General features: G+C 46.7%; 1 protein-coding gene across 3 annotated transcripts in view; it reads left to right on the top strand.

The window, feature by feature from the left end:
* LOC123501233 (Down syndrome cell adhesion molecule-like protein Dscam2) overlaps positions 1-19101 on the top strand; it is a 73122-nt gene that overhangs the window by 41907 nt on the left and 12114 nt on the right. For 2 of the 3 annotated variants that reach the window (XM_045249946.1, XM_045249944.1), the window contains exons 10-28: positions 152-436; positions 3012-3131; positions 6451-6621; positions 7036-7177; positions 7803-7951; positions 8284-8421; positions 10101-10291; positions 10713-10819; positions 11067-11245; positions 11471-11614; positions 12089-12244; positions 12673-12884; positions 13029-13104; positions 13342-13486; positions 14326-14453; positions 14964-15081; positions 15374-15492; positions 15915-16109; positions 16353-16499. In XM_045249946.1, the coding sequence (XP_045105881.1) occupies positions 152-436; positions 3012-3131; positions 6451-6621; positions 7036-7177; positions 7803-7951; positions 8284-8421; positions 10101-10291; positions 10713-10819; positions 11067-11245; positions 11471-11614; positions 12089-12244; positions 12673-12884; positions 13029-13104; positions 13342-13486; positions 14326-14453; positions 14964-15081; positions 15374-15492; positions 15915-16109; positions 16353-16499 (2922 nt within the window). The remainder of the gene's footprint in view (positions 1-151; positions 437-3011; positions 3132-6450; positions 6622-7035; positions 7178-7802; positions 7952-8283; positions 8422-10100; positions 10292-10712; positions 10820-11066; positions 11246-11470; positions 11615-12088; positions 12245-12672; positions 12885-13028; positions 13105-13341; positions 13487-14325; positions 14454-14963; positions 15082-15373; positions 15493-15914; positions 16110-16352; positions 16500-19101) is intronic. The other variant, XM_045249945.1, reaches the window with a different exon arrangement.

Genomic DNA, 19101 nt, shown 5'->3' with positions numbered 1-19101 from the left:
CGCCACAAAGGCCTCGGTGACTCAGCGCCAGGTTTGTCACTGAAACAGAGGGCGCCAGTCCCTTCCGTGGCGTGTGTGTCGCCGCGGGCCGCCGTGTCCCTGCCGCTGCGAGGCTGAGTGTGGTGTGAGCGTGTGCGTGTGTGTGTTGCAGTGCCCCCTCGCCTGGCGCGCCTGGCCTTCCCGGAGGAGACCCGCGCGGGGATGCGGGCTCAGGCGACCTGTTTTGTGCAGGAGGGTGACCGGCCCCTCACCCTCGCCTGGTTGAAGGACGGCCGCCCGCTGGACCCGCGCCTGGAGGTCCGCATCTCGCAGCTGGACGCCTTCACCGCCATCCTGGTGATCGACCGTGCCGACGCCGTGCACTCCGGCAACTACACCTGTGCCGTGACCAACGCGGCGCGCACGGCCACCACCTCGGCCCGCCTGACCGTCAGCGGTAGGCGGCCTGCCACTCCCCGCCCGCCAGGGCTGACCCAGACCTGACAGGCTGACCTCCACTGCACCACGCTGACCTGCAGGCTGACGGGGGCTGAGGGGCTGCCAGGTGCGGTCTGACGCCCCGCCTGGTGGCCGCCTCGTGCACACTGACAGGGACAACACATGGGGAGGGAGGCCACGGCACCAGGTCACCAGGTCACCAGCACGTGTTACCGCCAATCCAGTCCAGACTCGAGCTGCCGCAGCCTCCCTCACCACCACCACCACCACCACCACCACCACCACATCACCACCAGCTTGGCATGCCACACCACACCACACAAAACCACACCACCCCATACCACACACTAATGGTGCAACACTGACCACGACGCTCAGGCTGAGACTTCCAGGGCGTGTGGGGGTGTGGGCGCCTGCAGGGACGGAGGCACTCTCTCTCTCTTTCTCTTTCTCGTCAGGACCAGTGCAGGGTGTTGCCAGTGTCCAGTGTCCAGTGTCACGCTCTCCCCCTGCCTCCATCTTCCTTCCCTGCCAGGCGCACACACCCACCCACGCCCTGTCAAGGTCTTCGCCGACCCGTGACTGTATATAGGCGTCTTGCTCTGATGCTTTCCCTTTTTGTACACACACACACACACACACACACACACACACACACACACACACACACACACACACAGATATTCATATATACACGTAATGCATTATCCGAATCACACACACACACACACACACACACACACACACACACACACACACACACACACACACACACCCCAGGTAGTTCCCTTTACACCTGTACTTTATTATTACCTTCGTAAATATCATATCTTCCCTTTAATAAGCATGTACCTTCTCTCCTCCTCCTCCTCCTCCTCCTCCTCCTCCTCCTCCTCCTCCTCTGTATATTCTCCCCGCCTCATCCTTCCCTTCATCCCTCGCGTGAGAAATCTGCAATATTTCCCATTAGTGCCAGTCTGTGTGTAGTCCAGCAAAGCACCACAGTGTCTTGAGCAACTCGTGTTTAAAAAGCCGTGTAGTTTACTTTCTTACTTTACCCATTTTTACGATTCCAATTAGTGGATGTGGAATGCATTTTTTGAGTTCGTACGATAGTTTTTTGTTTGTATTGTTTGTGTTGCTATTTTTTTCGTTTTTCTCTCTCTAGATATAACTTTGTGTTGGTGTGTTAGTGTTTCGTGTAGTTGTTTCGTGCTAGCCAGACACCAGAACTCAATTAAAGCTTGCTATGTTACGAGTACTGGTGTTGCTGTGGTTCCTGGTGATGAGACGGTGTTGTGTAGTGTTGCTGTGTACTGTAGTGTTGCTGTGTGTGATGAATGGACACCTACTAAGTTATCACAGTTGTCTTACTATTAAGCCACTAGGATACGAGTAGTCAGAGTGAGTTAGTGGTCGTGTTTATAGTTAGGTTGGTCGTGGGTGTTGGAAAGCTCATATATCATAACTCTAGGGTGTTGTAATATTTTGAATTGAAGACTTAGGGTGTTACAACTTGGACTGAAAGACTGTAGGGTGTTACAAGTTGAACTGAATACTGTAGGTTGTCTTAATAAGTTGGACTGAAGACTATAGGTTGCTTTGATATGTTGCAGTGAAGACTCTAGATTGCCATAACAAGTTAGATGAAGAATTAAAGACTTAAGTATATGATAAAGAGTAACACTAATGAAATACCCGATAGCTTCCAACACCCTCGCTGACTCACCATAGACTCTCAAAGCTGTAAAATCAAACTAACAACTCAAAACAACACGACAACCACCTCCCTTCTCAGTAACAGGCCTCCTAACACAGCTAAACCTCCCATTAACTTCCATTACCTTCCCTCATAACCACTACTCTACATCACCCACCCCACGAGCTGATAATCCACTTAATATTACCACAATGAACTCCACTAAGCTAACCCAGTCCACTTTACAATCGCCTTCCACCACCACTAACTAACCCACCCCAATGCCTCCTTTCACCACAAAATAAACCTAGCCTATGTTACAATGCCTCCCTCCACCACTAACTAACCCTCTCTTCGTTACCTAACACTCAAAAATCACCTAAAGTATAAATTCAAGCCCACACACCTCACTAAACAATGCTAAACACTCTTAATCTCTTCAGCACCAGGACGCGTTTTCATATTCATTGTGGTTACTATTAGAGTAGTGGAGACTGTGGCCATTATTCTTCTGACCTCCATAAATGCTTCCTAATGTCAATAAAGGCCCAAGGAAAAAAATGTATCTCAGTACTGAAGAGGTTAAAATAGTGAAGACTGTGGCTATTAATCTCCTGACCTCCATAGACCCTGCGTAATGTCAATAAAATGGTCTAATCACACGCAAATCCTAAGATAAAAAACGCGTCCCAGTACTGAAGAGTTTAAGAACACCACTCACAAATGTACCCCACATACTCCTGGCATCCTCTCTCAAAACTTCCTCATATAACTCACTCAAAACTTCAGATCACTCACCCATAGCGCCCCAAGAATCCACTAGACGCCCCGAGAACCCACTAAACGCAGAGCAATGACCGTGTATCCCTCACAGTCCCTCCGGCGTGGGTGGTGGAGCCTGCCAGTACCAGCGTGGCCCTAGGTGGAACTGTAGCCCTGCATTGCTTCGCTAAGGGCTTCCCGAAACCTACCGTGGACTGGCGCAAGGAGACTGGTGAGTGGAGAGAGAAGGAGAGGAGAGAAAGCCTAGGAAAAGATGGAGAGAGAGAGAGAGAGAGAATTTACGAATGAAAACGGACATTCTGCAACTGAAGGGGAATAAAGAAGAAAATGACGAGGAATGAAATAGGAGGAATGTTGATAGCGAAGAGAATTGAGTATAAATAGGAGATGGTTTTCCCCTCTTTTCCCTTATCTCCTTTCCTTTCCTCCATTTTTCCCCTCCTCCCTCCTTTCCCCTCCATCCCCTTTTTCCCTCCTTTCCCTCTCTCTTTCCCCTTTTTCCCCCTCCTTTCCCCCTCTTTTCCCTTCTTTCCACTCCTTTTCCTCTCCTTTTCCCTTTTTCCTCATAATTTCCTCTCCTTTCCCCTCTTTTTCCATCTTTTCCTCTCCTTTCTCCTCCTTCCCCTTAATTTTCCCTCTTCCTCCTCCTCTTCCCTCTCCTCATCCCTCCTTTCCCTCCTTTCCCTCTCCTCTCCCTCTTTCCCCTCTTCTCCCCTCTTCTCCCCTCCTCTCCCACCCTCCTCCTCCTCCTCTCCCACACTTCACTGGCTAATAGAAAGCGAGGGAAGGGATTCAATGCTCATTTGGTGCGCCGTGAAAAAGGATTAACTTCTATTGATAAAGGATTAGAATGTTTCTGTGTGTGTGTGTGTGTGTGTGTGTGTGTGTGTGTGTGTGTGTGTGTGTGTGTGTGTGTGTTATTTTTCGGTTAATTTCTTTAGGTAGAGGTGTGTTTTGTTTAGAGTTTGTTGGAGTGTTTTTACTGATACCCTTCCTCGCCTCTTCCCGTCTCTTCCCGTCCCTTTCCACACCATCTTCCCGCCCCCCGTCCACCCAATTACCTCCTCCCGTCACTCCCTTCTCCTCTCATCTCTTCCCGTCTCTTCCTCATCCCTTCCCATCTCTTTTTCACCTCTTCGCGTCTCTTCCCACCCCTTCTCCCCCTCTTTCCATCCCTTCCCAGTCAATCCATTACTTCCTACACTCTCTTCCCGGCCTTCCGTCCACCCACTTAGCCATCTCCCGCCTCCTCCCTCCCTTCCTCCTCCCGCGGTGTGTGGTGCAGGTGTTGCCCGCGCTAAACTCAAGTAGAAATTCATTGTTATCTATCCATTATATTGTAACTTTTTTTTTTAATTCCTTCTGCTGTTCTAGAGAGAGAGAGAGAGAGAGAGAGAGAGAGAGCGTGTATGCATTAGCCTCTCAATTGTCCATAACTTTGAAAATGAATTCCTTTGTATAATCACAGTTATCTCATCCTCCGTTCAGCTTTCAATAACACTCAAGCAAATAATCAGTAACGCTTCACCTTCCCAACAAAGGAAGTTACTCACATTGCTACCCTGAGACCTTCGTGTTTTGCCTTACGTGTTAGCAGTGAATGACGAGAGAGAGAGAGAGAGAGAGAGTGTGTGTGTGTGTGTGTGTGTGTGTGTGTGTGTGTGTGTGTGTGTGGTGTGTGGGTGGGTTTCTATTATTATTATTTATTGATTTACTGATTGATTTAGATGTATTAGCGTTAGATTTGCGTGTGTGTGTGTGTGTGTGTGTGTGTGTGTGTGTGTGTGTGTGTGTGTGTGTGTGTGTGTGTGTGTGTGTATGTGGAAGAGGGGAAGCTGGACAAGGGCAAAAGGCAAAAGGTTAGTAGAGTTAGCCAAAAGATGTGATGACTGATTGGGAGAAGAGAGAGAGAGAGAGAGAGAGAGAGAGAGAGAGAGAGAGAGAGAGAGAGAGAGAGAGAGAGAGAGAGAGAGATCCCATCCACACAGTCCTCTTTTGTTAGTGCATAGACGCCTCATCATAAAGGGATTAGAGAAAATAAAGTGAAATTCAACATCCCCACAATCTCTCTCTCTCTCTCTCTCTCTCTCTCTCTCTCTCTCTCTCTCTCATCCCCAAAAATATAAAGAAAAAAAAAACTCGTCACTTATTCCGCTTCATTTCGCTTCGCTCATCGAAACATTTTGGAATTCCTGAGTTTTGCCTGTAAGTGAACGAAGAGATTTGAAAAAAGGCAAAATTAATTGGAAGAAGAGAGAGAGAGAGAGAGAGAGAGAGAGAGAGAGAGAGAGAGAGAGAGAGAGAGAGAGAGACACAAAAGATGAACTGAATTAAAAAGACGAAATGAACTAGAGAGAGAGAGAGAGAGAGAGAGAGAGAGAGAGAGAGAGAGAGAGAGAGAGATGGGGTGCACGGGGAATAATGTGGCGGCACTGGATAGAATAGTGATGATTGATGGCATTACCAATTCTGTTTACTCTGTTTGAATGGAACCGTGGCGAGAAAAGCTGAAAAAAGGAATAATATTGACATTTGTGGCGCGGGAAGGAGAAAAGAAGAGGAAAATCGAGAAAATGAGCTAACAAATGACAGGAAAAAAGGAGGAAAGGGAAAAAAAGAATAGAAAAAGAAGGATTTGTAATTAGACAAGTGAGAAGAGAGAGAGAGAGAGAGAGAGTAGTAGTAGTAGTAGTAGTAGTAGTGGTTATATACGACTATTCATCCCTTTTTCTTTTTATCATTCTCTCTCTCTCTCTCTCTCTCTCTCTCTCTCTCTCTCTCTCTCTCTCTCTCTCTCTCTCTCTCTCTCTCTCTCTCTCTCTCTCTCTCTCTCTCTCCTCCTCCTCTCTCCTCCTCCTCCTCCTCCTCCTCCTCCTCCTCCTCCTCCTCCTCCTCCTCCTCCTCCTCCTCCTCCTCCTCCTCCTCCTCCTCCTACTACTACTACTACTACTACTACTACTACTACTACTACTACTACTATTACTACTATTTCTCCTTCTTCTCCTCCTCTCCTCTCTTTTTTTTTACTCTTCATTCTCTTCCTCTCTTTTTTCTCCTCCTCCTCCTCCTCCTCCTCCTCCTCCTCCTCCTCCTCCTCCTCCTCCTCCTCCTCCTCCTCCTCCTCCCCTCCCCTCGTGCCATGCCAACAAACTACTACCGATAATGAACAGTTCGATGATAATGATAATAGAGAGAGGCAGGTTTTATCAATAGCGTGAGGGGAAAAGGGGTAATTATTTTTCCCCTCTTGGTTTGCTGTTAGAGGGGAAAAACATTATTAAAAGTTGCAGAGGGAAAAAAAATTACTTGGGTTGGTTGACTCGCGCGTGTGTGTGTGTGTGTGTGTGTGTGTGTGTGTGTGTGTGTGTGTGTGTGTCATTAAATTCTACTTTCTTTCAAATACTTATGTTTTATTTTACTCTCTCTCTCTCTCTCTCTCTCTCTCTCTCTCTCTCTCTCTCTCTCTCTCTCTCTCTCTCTCTCTCTCTCTCTCTCTCTCTCTCTCTCTCTCACAACACTTCTTCCTGCAGTTTCCGGAGAGTTCGTGGGCGTGGCTACGGGCGAGGGGGGCGTGACAGGCTGGGAGAACGGAACTCTGATGGTAAGCAGGGCGGAGAGGCGACACGAGGGCCGCTACCTGTGTGAAGCGAACAACGGAGTGGGCGCGGGGCTCTCCAAGGTGGTTAGCCTCAGCGTGAATGGTAAGTGGCTCAGTGATTGGTGGGATGATGGGTGACTGGTGATGGGTGACTGGTGATGGGTGATGGGTGATGGGTGATGGGTTTGTCGTGGCGCTGTTGTGTTGTCAGGCTTCAGAAACTTGCGTGGGGGATTAAACAAGTGAAGACTGTGGACCATTAATCTGACCTCCATAGACTCTTCCTAATGCCAATAAAACTAATCACACGCAAAACTCAAGGTAAAAAATGCATCCCAGTACTGAAGGAGTTAAAATAGTGAAGACTGTGGACCATTAATCTTCTGACCTCCATAGACCCTTCCTAATGTCAATAAAAGGGTCTTATCGTACACAAATCTCAAGGTAAAAATGCGTCCCAGTACTGAAGAGGTTTATTGCCTACTGTTTACCTGCTTACCTGCTTCCCCGTCCCCAGAGCCGCCTTGGTTCGGGGTGCGGAGTCAGCGGCAGCAGGTGGTGGTGGGCGGGGCGGTGACGCTGAGCTGTGAGGCGCATGGTGATAATCCTCTCACTCTCATGTGGACAAGAGGTGGTGCTCCCTTACCTCCTCTCCCTAGGTAAGTCACGCTCTCTCTCTCTCTCTCTCTCTCTCTCTCTCTCTCTCTCTCTCTCTCTCTCTCTCTCTCTCTCTCTCTCTCTCTCTCTCTCTCTCGTTTTTCTTCATTGCTTTGCCTTTATTTTCGTTTTTGTTTTCGTTTTCTTTCTTTTATTTCCGTCGTTCCCGTTTTCTCTTTTTTTCTGCGTTGTCATTTATTTTTTTTCTTTCTTCTACTTTATCTTTCGTTTTCTTTATTTTTCGTTTTCTTTTATATCCTTTTTATCTCCTCTCTATCTCTCTCTATATCTCTCTCTCTCTCTCTCTCTCTCTCTCTCTCTCTCTCTCTCTCTCTCTCTCTCTCTCTCTCTCTCTCTCTCTCTCTCCTCCTCCTCCTCCTCCTCCTCCTCCTCCTCCTGTACTGTCCTGTCTCTCTTCTCTGTTGCTAGTTAGAAGTAGTTACCAAACAGCCATGAAAGGACCAAGACGTCTGTTGCTGTTTGACTTTCCCCTGTATTCCTCCTCCTCCTCCTCCTCCTCCTCCTCCTCCTCCTCCTCCTCCTCCTCCTCCTCCTCCTCCTCCTCCTCCTCAAGTTCTGTTACTATCGAGACCTCCTCTGTATCCCCTTCTACTGCGTCTCCGTCAGGTATGAGGTGTCAGATCGCAATACAGACGGAGGACGTGTGTCAGAGCTGGTTCTTCGCTCCACCCACATCACGGACACTGGCACCTACACCTGCACAGCCTCCAACACTCACGGCTCCCTCACCGCTGACTTCCATCTCCTCGTGCAAGGTGAGACAGAGAGAGAGAGAGAGAGAGAGAGAGAGAGAGAGAGAGATGATGATGATGATGGACTTTTCGAATAATGATTAATGATATTTTCACTTTTAATTTGCTTCTTTCCATGAAAAATTTGGTGAGAAAAGTGTTTATTGACGTTTTGCAGGAATTAAAAGAGGGAATTAGAGTAAGAAATGTATTAATTGCTACGAGAGAGAGAGAGAGAGAGAGAGAGAGAGAGAGAGAGAGAGAGAGAGAGAGCACTTTTCCAATCCCTCCTTACCGTCTCGCCATCACCACCACTACCACTACCACCACCACTACTACTTCTCCTATTTCTCCAGATGTTCCTGCTTCCCCCTCTGGTTTGGCGGTGGGAGAGGAAGGGTCCCGCCACCTCACGCTCTCCTGGACGCCCCCTGAAGACTCCAACGCCCCCATCACCGCCTACATCATCAGCTTTGACGCCCAACACTCCCTCAGTAAGGCCACCATGGTATTTTGTTGTATCTCTCTTTCTCTTTCTCTCTCTCTTTTTCTCTTTCTCTCTCTCTCTCTCTCTCTCTCTCTCTCTCTCTCTCTCTCTCTCTCTCTCTCTCTCTCTCTCTCTCTCTCTCTCTCTCTATCTATCTATCTATCTATCTATCTATCTATCTCTATCTATCTGTCTGTCTATCTTTATCTCTATCTGTGTGTGTGTGTGTGTGTGTGTGTGTGTGTGTGTGTGTGTGTGTGTGTGTGTGTGTGTGTGTGTGTGTGTGTGTGTTTCTTTGTTTTTCTCTATTTCTCTTTCATTTATTATTTTTACTACTACTACTACTACTACTACTACTACTACTACTACTACTACTACTACTATTACTACTACTACTCGCAAATTTTAATGACAACTTTTCTCCACCTTTATTTTCTCCCTCACTTTATTACTGTTGTTTACGTCTCTCGTTTATTAATTTATTTTGTGTATGCACCTCGCGTGAAGGGAGAAAGAGCCACAGAGATTTAGGGAGGCAATATTCTCTCTCTCTCTCTCTCTCTCTCTCTCTCTCTCTCTCTCTCTCTCTCTCTCTCTCTTCCCTTCATTTCCGCCTCACGTCTCTCATTTGTTCAGTTTTAGTTTGTTTCTTCACGATACTCTGCTGGGAATGCTTTGGGAAGATTTTCAACCCCTTCAGTACCGTGACATGTTATATTCATTCTGCTTACTATTTGGTGATTTTATATAGCTTCAGAAACTCATGAGGGGGATTTAGATAGTGAAAACTGTGGTCATTAATCTTCTGACCTCCATAGACCCTTCCTAGTGTCAATAAAAGGTCTAATCGCTCGCAAATCTTAAGGTGAAAATGTGTTCCAGTACTGAAGAGATTAAAATAGTGAAGACTGTGGCCATTAATCTTCTGACACTTCCTAATGTCAATAAAATGGTCTAATCTTACACAAATCTCAAGGTGAAAATGTGTCCCAGTACTGAAGGGGTTAAGGAATCTCGGCAAATTACTTGAAGTGAATTGCTGGAAAAGTAAATTAGTGGAAATGCTTGAAAACACTCACCTTAGCAGTCAGTCTTGCAGGGATCTCTGTGTTGAATTAGTACACGGTGACAGGAGTACTCTCTGTATGTATGCATGTATGTATGTATGAAAATGAAAAAAAAATCAAATCTCAAAACCAATAATCCGTATCAAAAAAGAAAGAAAAAACTAAACCGGGAGATACAAAGATTCAAAATTTCCCGCCCAGACTTGCACCGCGCGGCAAAACTCTACGGACATTACTTCCGCGTTTCACTAACTCTACGTGCGCGCGGAACACTTCTCATATCTTCCCTTCCGCTCTCTAAGTACCTCCAAACTGTTCATGGTGCTAGTGCCGTTATTATCGTTGTATTTACTGTGTTTGCTGGTGTCTGAGACTTCATTTCCTGCACCCAAACCTTCTGAATCGCTTACCTACCTCTCTCTTCTATCTCCTCTCCTTTCAGTCCCTTTCTCCTTCCTGCCTCCCTTCCCATACCTTCCCTATCTCCTCCCATACCCTATCTCCTTCCCATACCTTTCCTATGTCCTCCTCTTTCTAGCCTTTTCTCTTTCCTTCACATACTTTACTGGCACTTTCCCTGCCACACCTTTGCCTCCTTTTGATCCTTCCTCCCCTTCAGTGGTGGGCAGCGCGAGGGAGGTGACGGTGGAGGGCGACCAGAAGAAGGTGCGGCTGGAGGGCCTGCAGCCTGCCACTACCTACACGCTGACGGTGGTGGCAGAGAACAGAGTGGGCCGCAGCCAGCCTTCCCCGCCCCTCACAGCGTCCACCCACGAGGAGCCGCCAACGGGACACCCTCAGAATGTTGTGGTGAGTGGATTGGCTTGGTGTGACTTGGGTTGGGTTGGGTTAGTTCCGTTATGTGATCATTCTTAGTCAGTTGCACACATATTCATTCTTGCTCTCACAGTTTCTCTCTCTCTCTCTCTCTCTCTCTCTCTCTCTCTCTCTCTCTCTCTCTCTCTCTCTCTCTCTCTCTCTCTCTCTCTCTCTCTCTCTCTCACCTACTCACTCATGAATAAATTAATGCTTATACTCATTTTCATCCCCTCACTCGCTCTCTCCCTTCCTCACTCACTCACTCACTCACTCACTCACTCACTCACTCACTCACTCACTCACTCACTTCCTCTTTCCCTCCTTCCCTCCCTCCTTCACTCATTCCCTCCCTCACTCACTCACTCATTCACTCACTCTCTCTCTCTCCCTCTCTCCCTTACTCCCTCCCCAGGTGGTGCCAGTGTCCTCCACAGGGCTACAGGTCACATGGGAGCCGCCTCCTGACAATCTGACCCATGGCACCATTCTGGGTTACTACCTGGGATTCAAGGACGACAGGTGAGTGGTGAGTGGGTGAGTGAGTGAGTGAGTGGGTGAATGGTGATTGGGTGAGTGGGTTGGTGAGTGAGTGGGTGAGTGATGAGTGGTGAGTGGGTGGTGGTCATTTTCTTTTCTCTTTGTGATTTTTGAATGTTTTTAACTTCATATATTTCATCTCTCTCTCTCTCTCTCTCTCTCTCTCTCTCTCTCTCTCTCTCTCTCTCTCTCTCTCTCTCTCTCTCTCTCTCTCTCTCTCTCTCTACAGTGAAGGGGAGGCCGGGGCATACAACTTCACCACAGTGGGGGGTGATGGCGCAGGAGGAACCACCGCCACACTCTCCGGTCTGCGTCCTCATGCCAGCTACTCAGTGGTGCTCCAGGCCTTCAATTCCCGAGGGGCAGGGCCTGGCTCGCCGCCCACCCACGCCACCACACTACAGGACAGTAAGTGGAGGGGGTATGGGTTGTGTGGGATGGGCATGGGTTGTGTGTGTGGGTGGGGAGGAAGGTTGAAGGACGGAGAAGGAGGAGGAAGAGGAAGAGTAACTGTATGGAGAATTGTAGATGAGTCTGTATGATTTAAACTCTCTCTCTCTCTCTCTCTCTCTCTCTCTCTCTCTCTCTCTCTCTCTCTCTCTCTCTCTCTCTCTCTCTCTCTCTCTCTCTCAGAACCCAGCGCACCACCAGGCCATGTCACGTGTGAAAGCGTCACCTCCACCAACCTAGTGGTCACCTGGTCACCGCCGCCACCCCGGGCACGCAATGGCATTATCACCAACTACAGACTCAGCTACTCCCTTCACCCACCCCACGGTATGTGTGTGTGTGTGTGTGTGTGTGTGTGTGTGTGTGTGTGTGTGTTGTCTGTCTTCAAATGTTCTACCTTATTTTCAAGTTATGTAGTGAGACTGACAGACAGACAGACAGACGACACAGAAGTCAACAGTCAAGCAGGCACACGGAGAGAGAGAGAGAGAGAGAGAGAGAGAGAGAGAGAGAGAGAGAGAGAGAGAGAGAGTTGCAGCTGAAGTTGTAGCAGTAATAACAGTAAGAACATGATACTAAGTACTAACAACAAAAAATAACAGCAGTAACAGCAAAAAACCTCCCTGCAGTAGTAGTAGTAGTAACAGCATAGTGTAATAGTAATAGTAGTAGTAGCAGTAGCAGCAGCAGTAGTAGCAGTAGCAGTAGCAGTAACAGTAGTAGAAGCAGCAGCAGTAACACTAGTAGCAGTAACAGTAGAAGCAACACAAAAACCCACAACAGCACCATTCTTTCCTGCAGGCGGTGGCGAGGGAGGCAGTGTGATGCAGGATGGCCAGCAAGCCACCCTGGACAGCTTGACGCCCTGGACCAACTACAGTGTGACAGTGGCAGCCTTCACCAGGGCCGGCCAGGGCGTCTCCTCTCCTGCCATCATCTGTACCACGGAGCAGGACGGTGAGGGCCTGAAGGAGTGGCAGAAGGAGAGAGAGAGAGAGAGAGAGAGAGAGAGAGGATACATTATTTGAACTGAAAGAGACACAGAAATAGACTAATGTAACCTGAAGGAGGCACAACAGAAGAGACTCAGAATTACAAATACACCAAAAAAACACCAAGAGACACACAACACTAAAAGAATAAGCTGAAGGAGACACAGAGGAGTAAAATGCAAAAAAAAACTAATATAAACTGAAGGAGGCACAGCAGAAGAGACTCGAAATTGTGAAGGAGAGGAAAAAATGAGCTGAAGGAGGGACAGATGGAGAAAAACAAAAAAAAGAAATATAACCTGAAGAAGGCACAGTAGAAGAGACTCAGAATTGCAAACACACTAAAAGCATACCAAAATACACACACACACATTACCTTATCTCTCCCAACAGTCCCAGAGGCGCCGGCCCGGGTGAAGGCGGTAGTATCGGGGCCTCGAGGGGCGGTGGTGTCCTGGGCGCCTCCATCACGACCCCACGGCCGCATCACCCGCTACACCGTCCACTGGCAGCCGGCTGGGGGACGTGGGGGCCCTCACAGTCGGCGGGTGGAGCCACACCTCACCCACCTCTCCCTCCACGACCTTCCTCACACCACACACCAGGTCACTCTTGGACTGTACTCTGAAATGTTTGCCCTTGTGTACTTGTGGAAGCTAATGAGTAATGGTAGCTGTAGAAGTGAAGTGTGTCTCTCTGTCTTCTTCTTCCTCCTCCTCCTCCTCCTGTAAAGCCTGTGTTCTTTGCAGGTATGGGTGACAGCCTCCACCAGGATGGGCGAGGGTCCTGCCAGTCCAGTGACACTCGTCAAACCCACACACACAGGTAGGCACACACACAAACACACACACACACACACACACACACACACACACACAAATTTCAACTCTCCTTTATTCATCTCCTATTTCTTCCCGTTACTCATCTCCCATCCCCTCATTTATCTCTCATTCCTTCATTCATCTCCTTCTTCATTCATCTCCCCTTCCTTTATCATCTCCCATCTCTTCCCTTCTGCGTGTGTCATATTCATCTCCCTTCCTTCCCTTCTGCGTGTGTCAGTCCCAGCAGGCGTGTGGTCGGTGGGCGGGAACCTAACAGCAGCCTGGAAGGAGGACATGAGCCTGGCGTGTGGGGCGGTGGGTGTGCCGGAGCCTAGCCTGATCTGGACCCATCTGCGTAACGTCATCTCGGAGAAGCATGAGAGGTGAGGCAATGGTGGGTTAGGTTAGGTTTGGTTAGGTTTGGTTAGATTAGGTTAGGTTTGGTTAGGTTAGCAAGTATTGGTGTATAATTCTTGATCTCTTTTGTCTTCTTTTCTTCTCTCTGTCCTCCTCCTCCTTCTTTTCCTCCTCTTCCTCCTAAGTAGACAGCAATACTTCTCTTTTCTGTTTTTTTTCTCTCCCTTCTCCTCCTCATTCTCTTCCTTCTTCTTCTTCTCCTCCTCTTTGATTTTTTCTCCTCTCATCTTTCAATTTCCTCCTCCTCCTCCTCCTCCTCCTCCTTCTCCTCCTCCTTTTCAATCCTTTCCTCCTTTCAGCTTCCAATTTCCTCCTCCTCCTCCTCCTCCTCCTCCTCCTCCTCCTCCTCCTCCTCCTCCTCCTCCTCCTCCTCCTCCTCCTCCTCCTCCTCCTCCTCCTCCTCCTCCTCTTCATCATCCTCATCCTCCTCCTCTTCCTCCTCCTAAATAGATACCAAAACTTCTCCCTTTTCTCCTCTCCCTCTCCTCCTCCTCCTCTTTATTATTATTCTTATCATTATTATTCTTACCTAATTATTCTCACCCTTATCATTCTCACCCTCATATTTCTTGCAATTTTCCTTACCATTCCCACCCTTTAAATTTCTCTTATTAAGTTATTAAGTTATTATTCTTAACCTATTACACAAAATTACAAGAGAAATTAAAACAAGAACTCCCCCATATGTAGACACAATGGTCTCTTACAATTTCCCTTATTATTCTGATCCTCTTAAATCCCCATCTTTAATTACCCCACATCACCCAACACCTGGTCTCTACTAAACCCCACTTCACTCATTCAGGTTCAAGATACAGCCTGATGGAACCCTGACACTGGCAGACATACAGCGCAGTGACAGTGGCGACTATGTGTGTACTGCCACCAACAATCACGGTGTGGACACTGTCATATATAACTTGACTGTGCTAGGTGAGTGTGTGTGTGTGTGTGTGAGAGAAAGAGTGAGAGGAATGCCTGTATTTTGAAACATCTTCCCCTCTCACTATGACCATTTTCCAAGGCCACAGAGACAAGTAGCTGGGTTTTCAAGACAGTTTTATTTTTTTTAATGCACTAGATATCTTGCCCATCCATCACCAGACCCATAGAAATACTCTCAAAAAATTAGTATCTTGAACTGGAGCCTTTGGAAAACAGTGATGGTGAGAGAGCAAAGCGTTTTAGAATACGAGCCAGAAAGTTGTGTGTCTATTAAACTACACATCCTAAAATCTCTCTCTCTCTCTCTCTCTCTCTCTCTCTCTCTCTCTCTCTCTCTCTCTCTCTCTCTCTCTCTCTCTCTCTCTCTCTCTCTCTCTCTCTCTCTCTCTCTCTCTCTCTCTCTCTCTCTCTCTCTCTCTCTCTCTCTCTCTCTCTCTCTCTTTACCAACTCACACACACATTCCTCACCTCCTCTTCCTCCTCCTCTTCCTTCTGCAGTGCCTCCGTCAGCGCCTTCCCTGCATGTGACAGAGACCACCGCCTCCTCCATAAGGGTGCAGTGGAGCGTGGAGGACACAGGCGGGGCACCACTACAGGGCGCCACTTTGCATTACAGGTAAGGAAGGTAAAAAGTAGAAATTAGGATGAGTAAGTGAGGAGTGAGAAAGGAGGGAGATGGAGAAGGTGGATGATATGAGAAATGAAGAAAGATGGAGGAGGAGGAGGAGGAAGAGTACCGGTAAGGCTTATTGTGGTGGTAGTGGTGGTGGTGGATGGAAAAATTGTAGTAGTAGTAGTAATGTTTTTTGTCAATATGTAATAGTATACTTCTTTTTTTTTACATTCAAATTAATATTACAAATCATACTTCTTTTTCTTTGTGTGTGTGTGTGTGTGTGTGTGAGCAGGTCTGAGGGAGGGGAGTGGATGACAGAGGAGGTGGGGGGAGAGCACCATTCCTACACAGCTACTGGTCTTCGCTGTGGCACTCTGCATCACTTCTACCTGACCGCTCACAACTACATAGGTAAGAGAGAGAGAGAGAGAGGGGGGTATCTTTAAATCCCTTTACTAGTGATGCTTTTCCATATTCATTCTGGTTACTATTTAGTGATTTTATACAGCTTTAGAAACTCATGTGATGGATTTGAATAGTGAAGACTCTGGCCAATAATCTTCTGACCTCCATAGACCCTTGCTAATGTCAATAAAATGGTCTAATGGTACACAAATCTCAAGGTAAAAATGTCCCAATACTGAAGGGATAAAAGTAATGAAGGCTGTGGCCATTAATCTTCTGACCTTCATAGACCCTTCCTAATGCCAATAAAAATGGTCTAAACATGCACAAATCTTAAAGTAACAATGTGTCCCAGTACTGAAGAGATTAAGTAACACAGACAATCACACACTTTCCTCAATCTTCCCTCACACCTCCCCAACACACAGGCACCAGCGCAGCATCACGCACAGAGCCAGCACGCACCAAGGGCAGAGCACCAGAGGCTCCACCACAGTTCCAGTTTGTGACCACCAACAGCTCCCAGGCCACTCTGTACCTGGCACAGTGGGGCGACGGAGGCTGCCCCATCACTCACTTCTCTGTGCAGTACCGCATGGCTGACTCCCGACACTGGACCACAGGTGAGAAAGAGAGAGAGAGAGAGAGAGAGAAAGTGTGTGTGTGTATGTGTGTGTGTGTCTGTGTGTGTGGTTAGAATGTTTTCACACTAGACTACAGGTATGAGAGAGAGAGAGAGAGAGAGAGAGAGAGAGAGAGAGAGAGAGAGAGAGAGAGAGATCTAGTGTCCCTTTCTCTTTTTTTTCCATTTCTTTCCACCTCACTACCTCAACACGTCACCACCTCACCACCTCACATCCCCACAGTGGGTAGCGAGGTGCCACCAGCGAGGACCTATGCAGTGGGGGGGCTGGAGGCGGGCATGAGGTATGAGATGCGCGTTACGGCCTACAATGCAGCAGGAGCCACACCTGAGCGCTACACCCTCACCACACCGGGGCTGGGACTGGCAGGTGTGTATTTACCTAATTGTATTTACCTAATTGTAACATACGGGAAAAGAGCTATGCTCGTGTTGTCCCGTCTCCATATCTATTAATGTCCAGCTTTTTCTTAAAATCATGAATATTCCTTGCGTTGACCACTTCCACGTCTAAACTATTCCATGCTTCCACCCTTCTATGAGGGAAGCTATATTTTTCACATCTCTCCTATAAGTGGCCATTTTAGTTTTTCCCATGCCCTCTCGACATTCTTCCATTCCACATACACAGATCTTCCCTATCCATTTTTCCATGCCAATCATCACTCTGTATATTGCTATCAGGTCTCCCCTTTCTCTTCTGTTTTCCAGGGTTGGAAGTTGCATTCTTTTCAGTCTGTCTTCATAAGTCAAATCTCTTAAGTCAGGCACCATTTTGTTGCAGCCCTCTGTACTTTCTCTAGTTTCCTTATGTGTTTCTTTAAGTTCGGAGCCCACTGTATTGTTGCATATTCAAGCCTCGGTCTTATCATTGCAGTAATTATTTTCTTCATCATTTCTTCATCTAGATATACGAACGCCACTCTTATGTTCCTCAATAAGTTCAATACTTCTCCAATTATTTTGTTTATATGTCTCTCTGGCGATAGGTCATTGGTAATTGTCACCCCAAGGTCTTTTTCTTCATGACTGGTTTTATGTCTTCATTTCCTATCTTGTACATACTCCTGATTCTTCTTTCACTCTTGCCAAACTCTATTTTCTTGCATTTTGTCGTGTTGAACTCCATTTGCCATGTACAGCTCCATTTCCATATTCTGTCCAAGTCTTCCTGGAGTAGTTCGCAATCTTTGTCACATCTCACTTTTCTTAACAATTTTGCATCGTCTGCAAATAGGCTCACATAACTGGACACCCCATCCACCATGTCATTTATGTAGACTGCGAACATTACTGGTGCCAACACTGATCCCTGTGGAACTCCACTCTCCACCAATCCCCATTCTGATGGTCTGTCCTTAATTATTGTTCTCATTTCTCTTCCTACCAAAAGTCTTCCATCCATTTTAGTAAACTGCCATGCACTCCTCCTACCATTTCAAGTTTCCAGATCAGTCTCTGGTGTGGTACCTTATCAAAGGCCTTTTTTAAATCCAGATATATTCCATCAGCCCAACCATCTCTTTCCTGTATTACATCTATCACCCTCGAATAGTAACATATCAGGTTTGTCGTGCATGAACGCCCTTTTCTAAAACCAAATTGACACTCACAAAGTATGTCATTTTCTCCAAGAAGTCTGTCCATCTATTCTTCACCACCCTCTCACACATCTTAGCTACCACACTTGTAAGTGACACTGGTCTATAGTTCAATGGGTCTCTCTTGTTACCTGATTTATAGATTGGGACAATGTTAGCTCTTTTCCAGTCTTGGGGCACTACACCTTCCCTTAATGAGGCATCAATTACTTCACAAACTTTTTCTGCCAATTGCTCCCTGCATTCTCTTAAAATCCATCCTGATACCCCATCAGGTCCCACAGCTTTTCTCACTTCTAAACTCCCCATCATGTTCTTGATCTCCTCCACAGTTACTTGAAACTCCTTCATAATCCCTTTCTGTTCCATTACCAGTGGTTTGTCAAAAGCAGTCTCCTTTGTGAATACCTTCCGAAAGCATCCATTCATAGCCTCTGCCATTTCCTGGGATCTTCACTGCATACTCCATTTACTTCTAAACTTTCAATACTTTCTCTATTTTTGATGTTGTTGTTCACATGTCTGTAAAAAGCCTTGGTTGGTCTTTACATTTATCAATTATATCCTTTTCTTGTTTCTTTCTTTCTTCTCTTCTAATCAACACATATTCATTTCTTGCTCTTTTGTAACTTTCCCACTGCTTAATCCGTCTTTTCCTTCTCCACCTCTTCCATGCATCCTCTTTTCTTGTTCTAGCCTTTTCACATCTATCGTTAAACCAGTCCTGCTTTCCAACTTCTCTATGTTGTCTTATTGGTACAAATTTTTCTCACCTTCTTTGTATATTTTTATAAATTCCTTCCACTTTTCATTTGCTCCTTAGCACTCTTGAATTTCATCCAATTTGTCTCTTGAAAGAATTTCTTTAGGTTTCCAAAATCTGTCTTGGCATAATTCCATCTTCCCACTTTATATTCTTCATTTCTTCTAGATTTCTCTTCATCTATCACCTTGAACTCCAAAACTGCATGATCACTCTTTGCTAAAGGGCACTCCACCCTCATCTCCTCAATGACCATTGGCTCTGTACTAAAGACCAAGTCCAGTCTTGACGATGCTCCCTCTCCTCCAAACCTAGTATCTTCTTTGACCCACTGAGTTAACACATTTTCCATTGCCAGTGTCAATAGTGTATTTCCCCATGTTGTCTCTGATCCTTCCATTGACCAGTCCTCCCAACACACCTCTTTACAATTAAAATCTCCCATCATTATAGTTCGTTCACAGCCACCCAACATTTCTTCCAGACATGTTCCTGTATCACTTATCATTTCTTCATATTCCTGTACTGACCATGCATTTGTCTTAGGTGGTACGTACACCACTATGTAGTGCCTCTTTTTCCTTCATTAGTTTCTGCTCTGATCTTTA

This window comes from Portunus trituberculatus, chromosome 9, assembly GCF_017591435.1.
Source record: "Portunus trituberculatus isolate SZX2019 chromosome 9, ASM1759143v1, whole genome shotgun sequence".
NCBI lineage: Eukaryota > Metazoa > Arthropoda > Malacostraca > Decapoda > Portunidae > Portunus > Portunus trituberculatus.
This window is presented reverse-complemented; position numbering and strand designations above follow the sequence as displayed.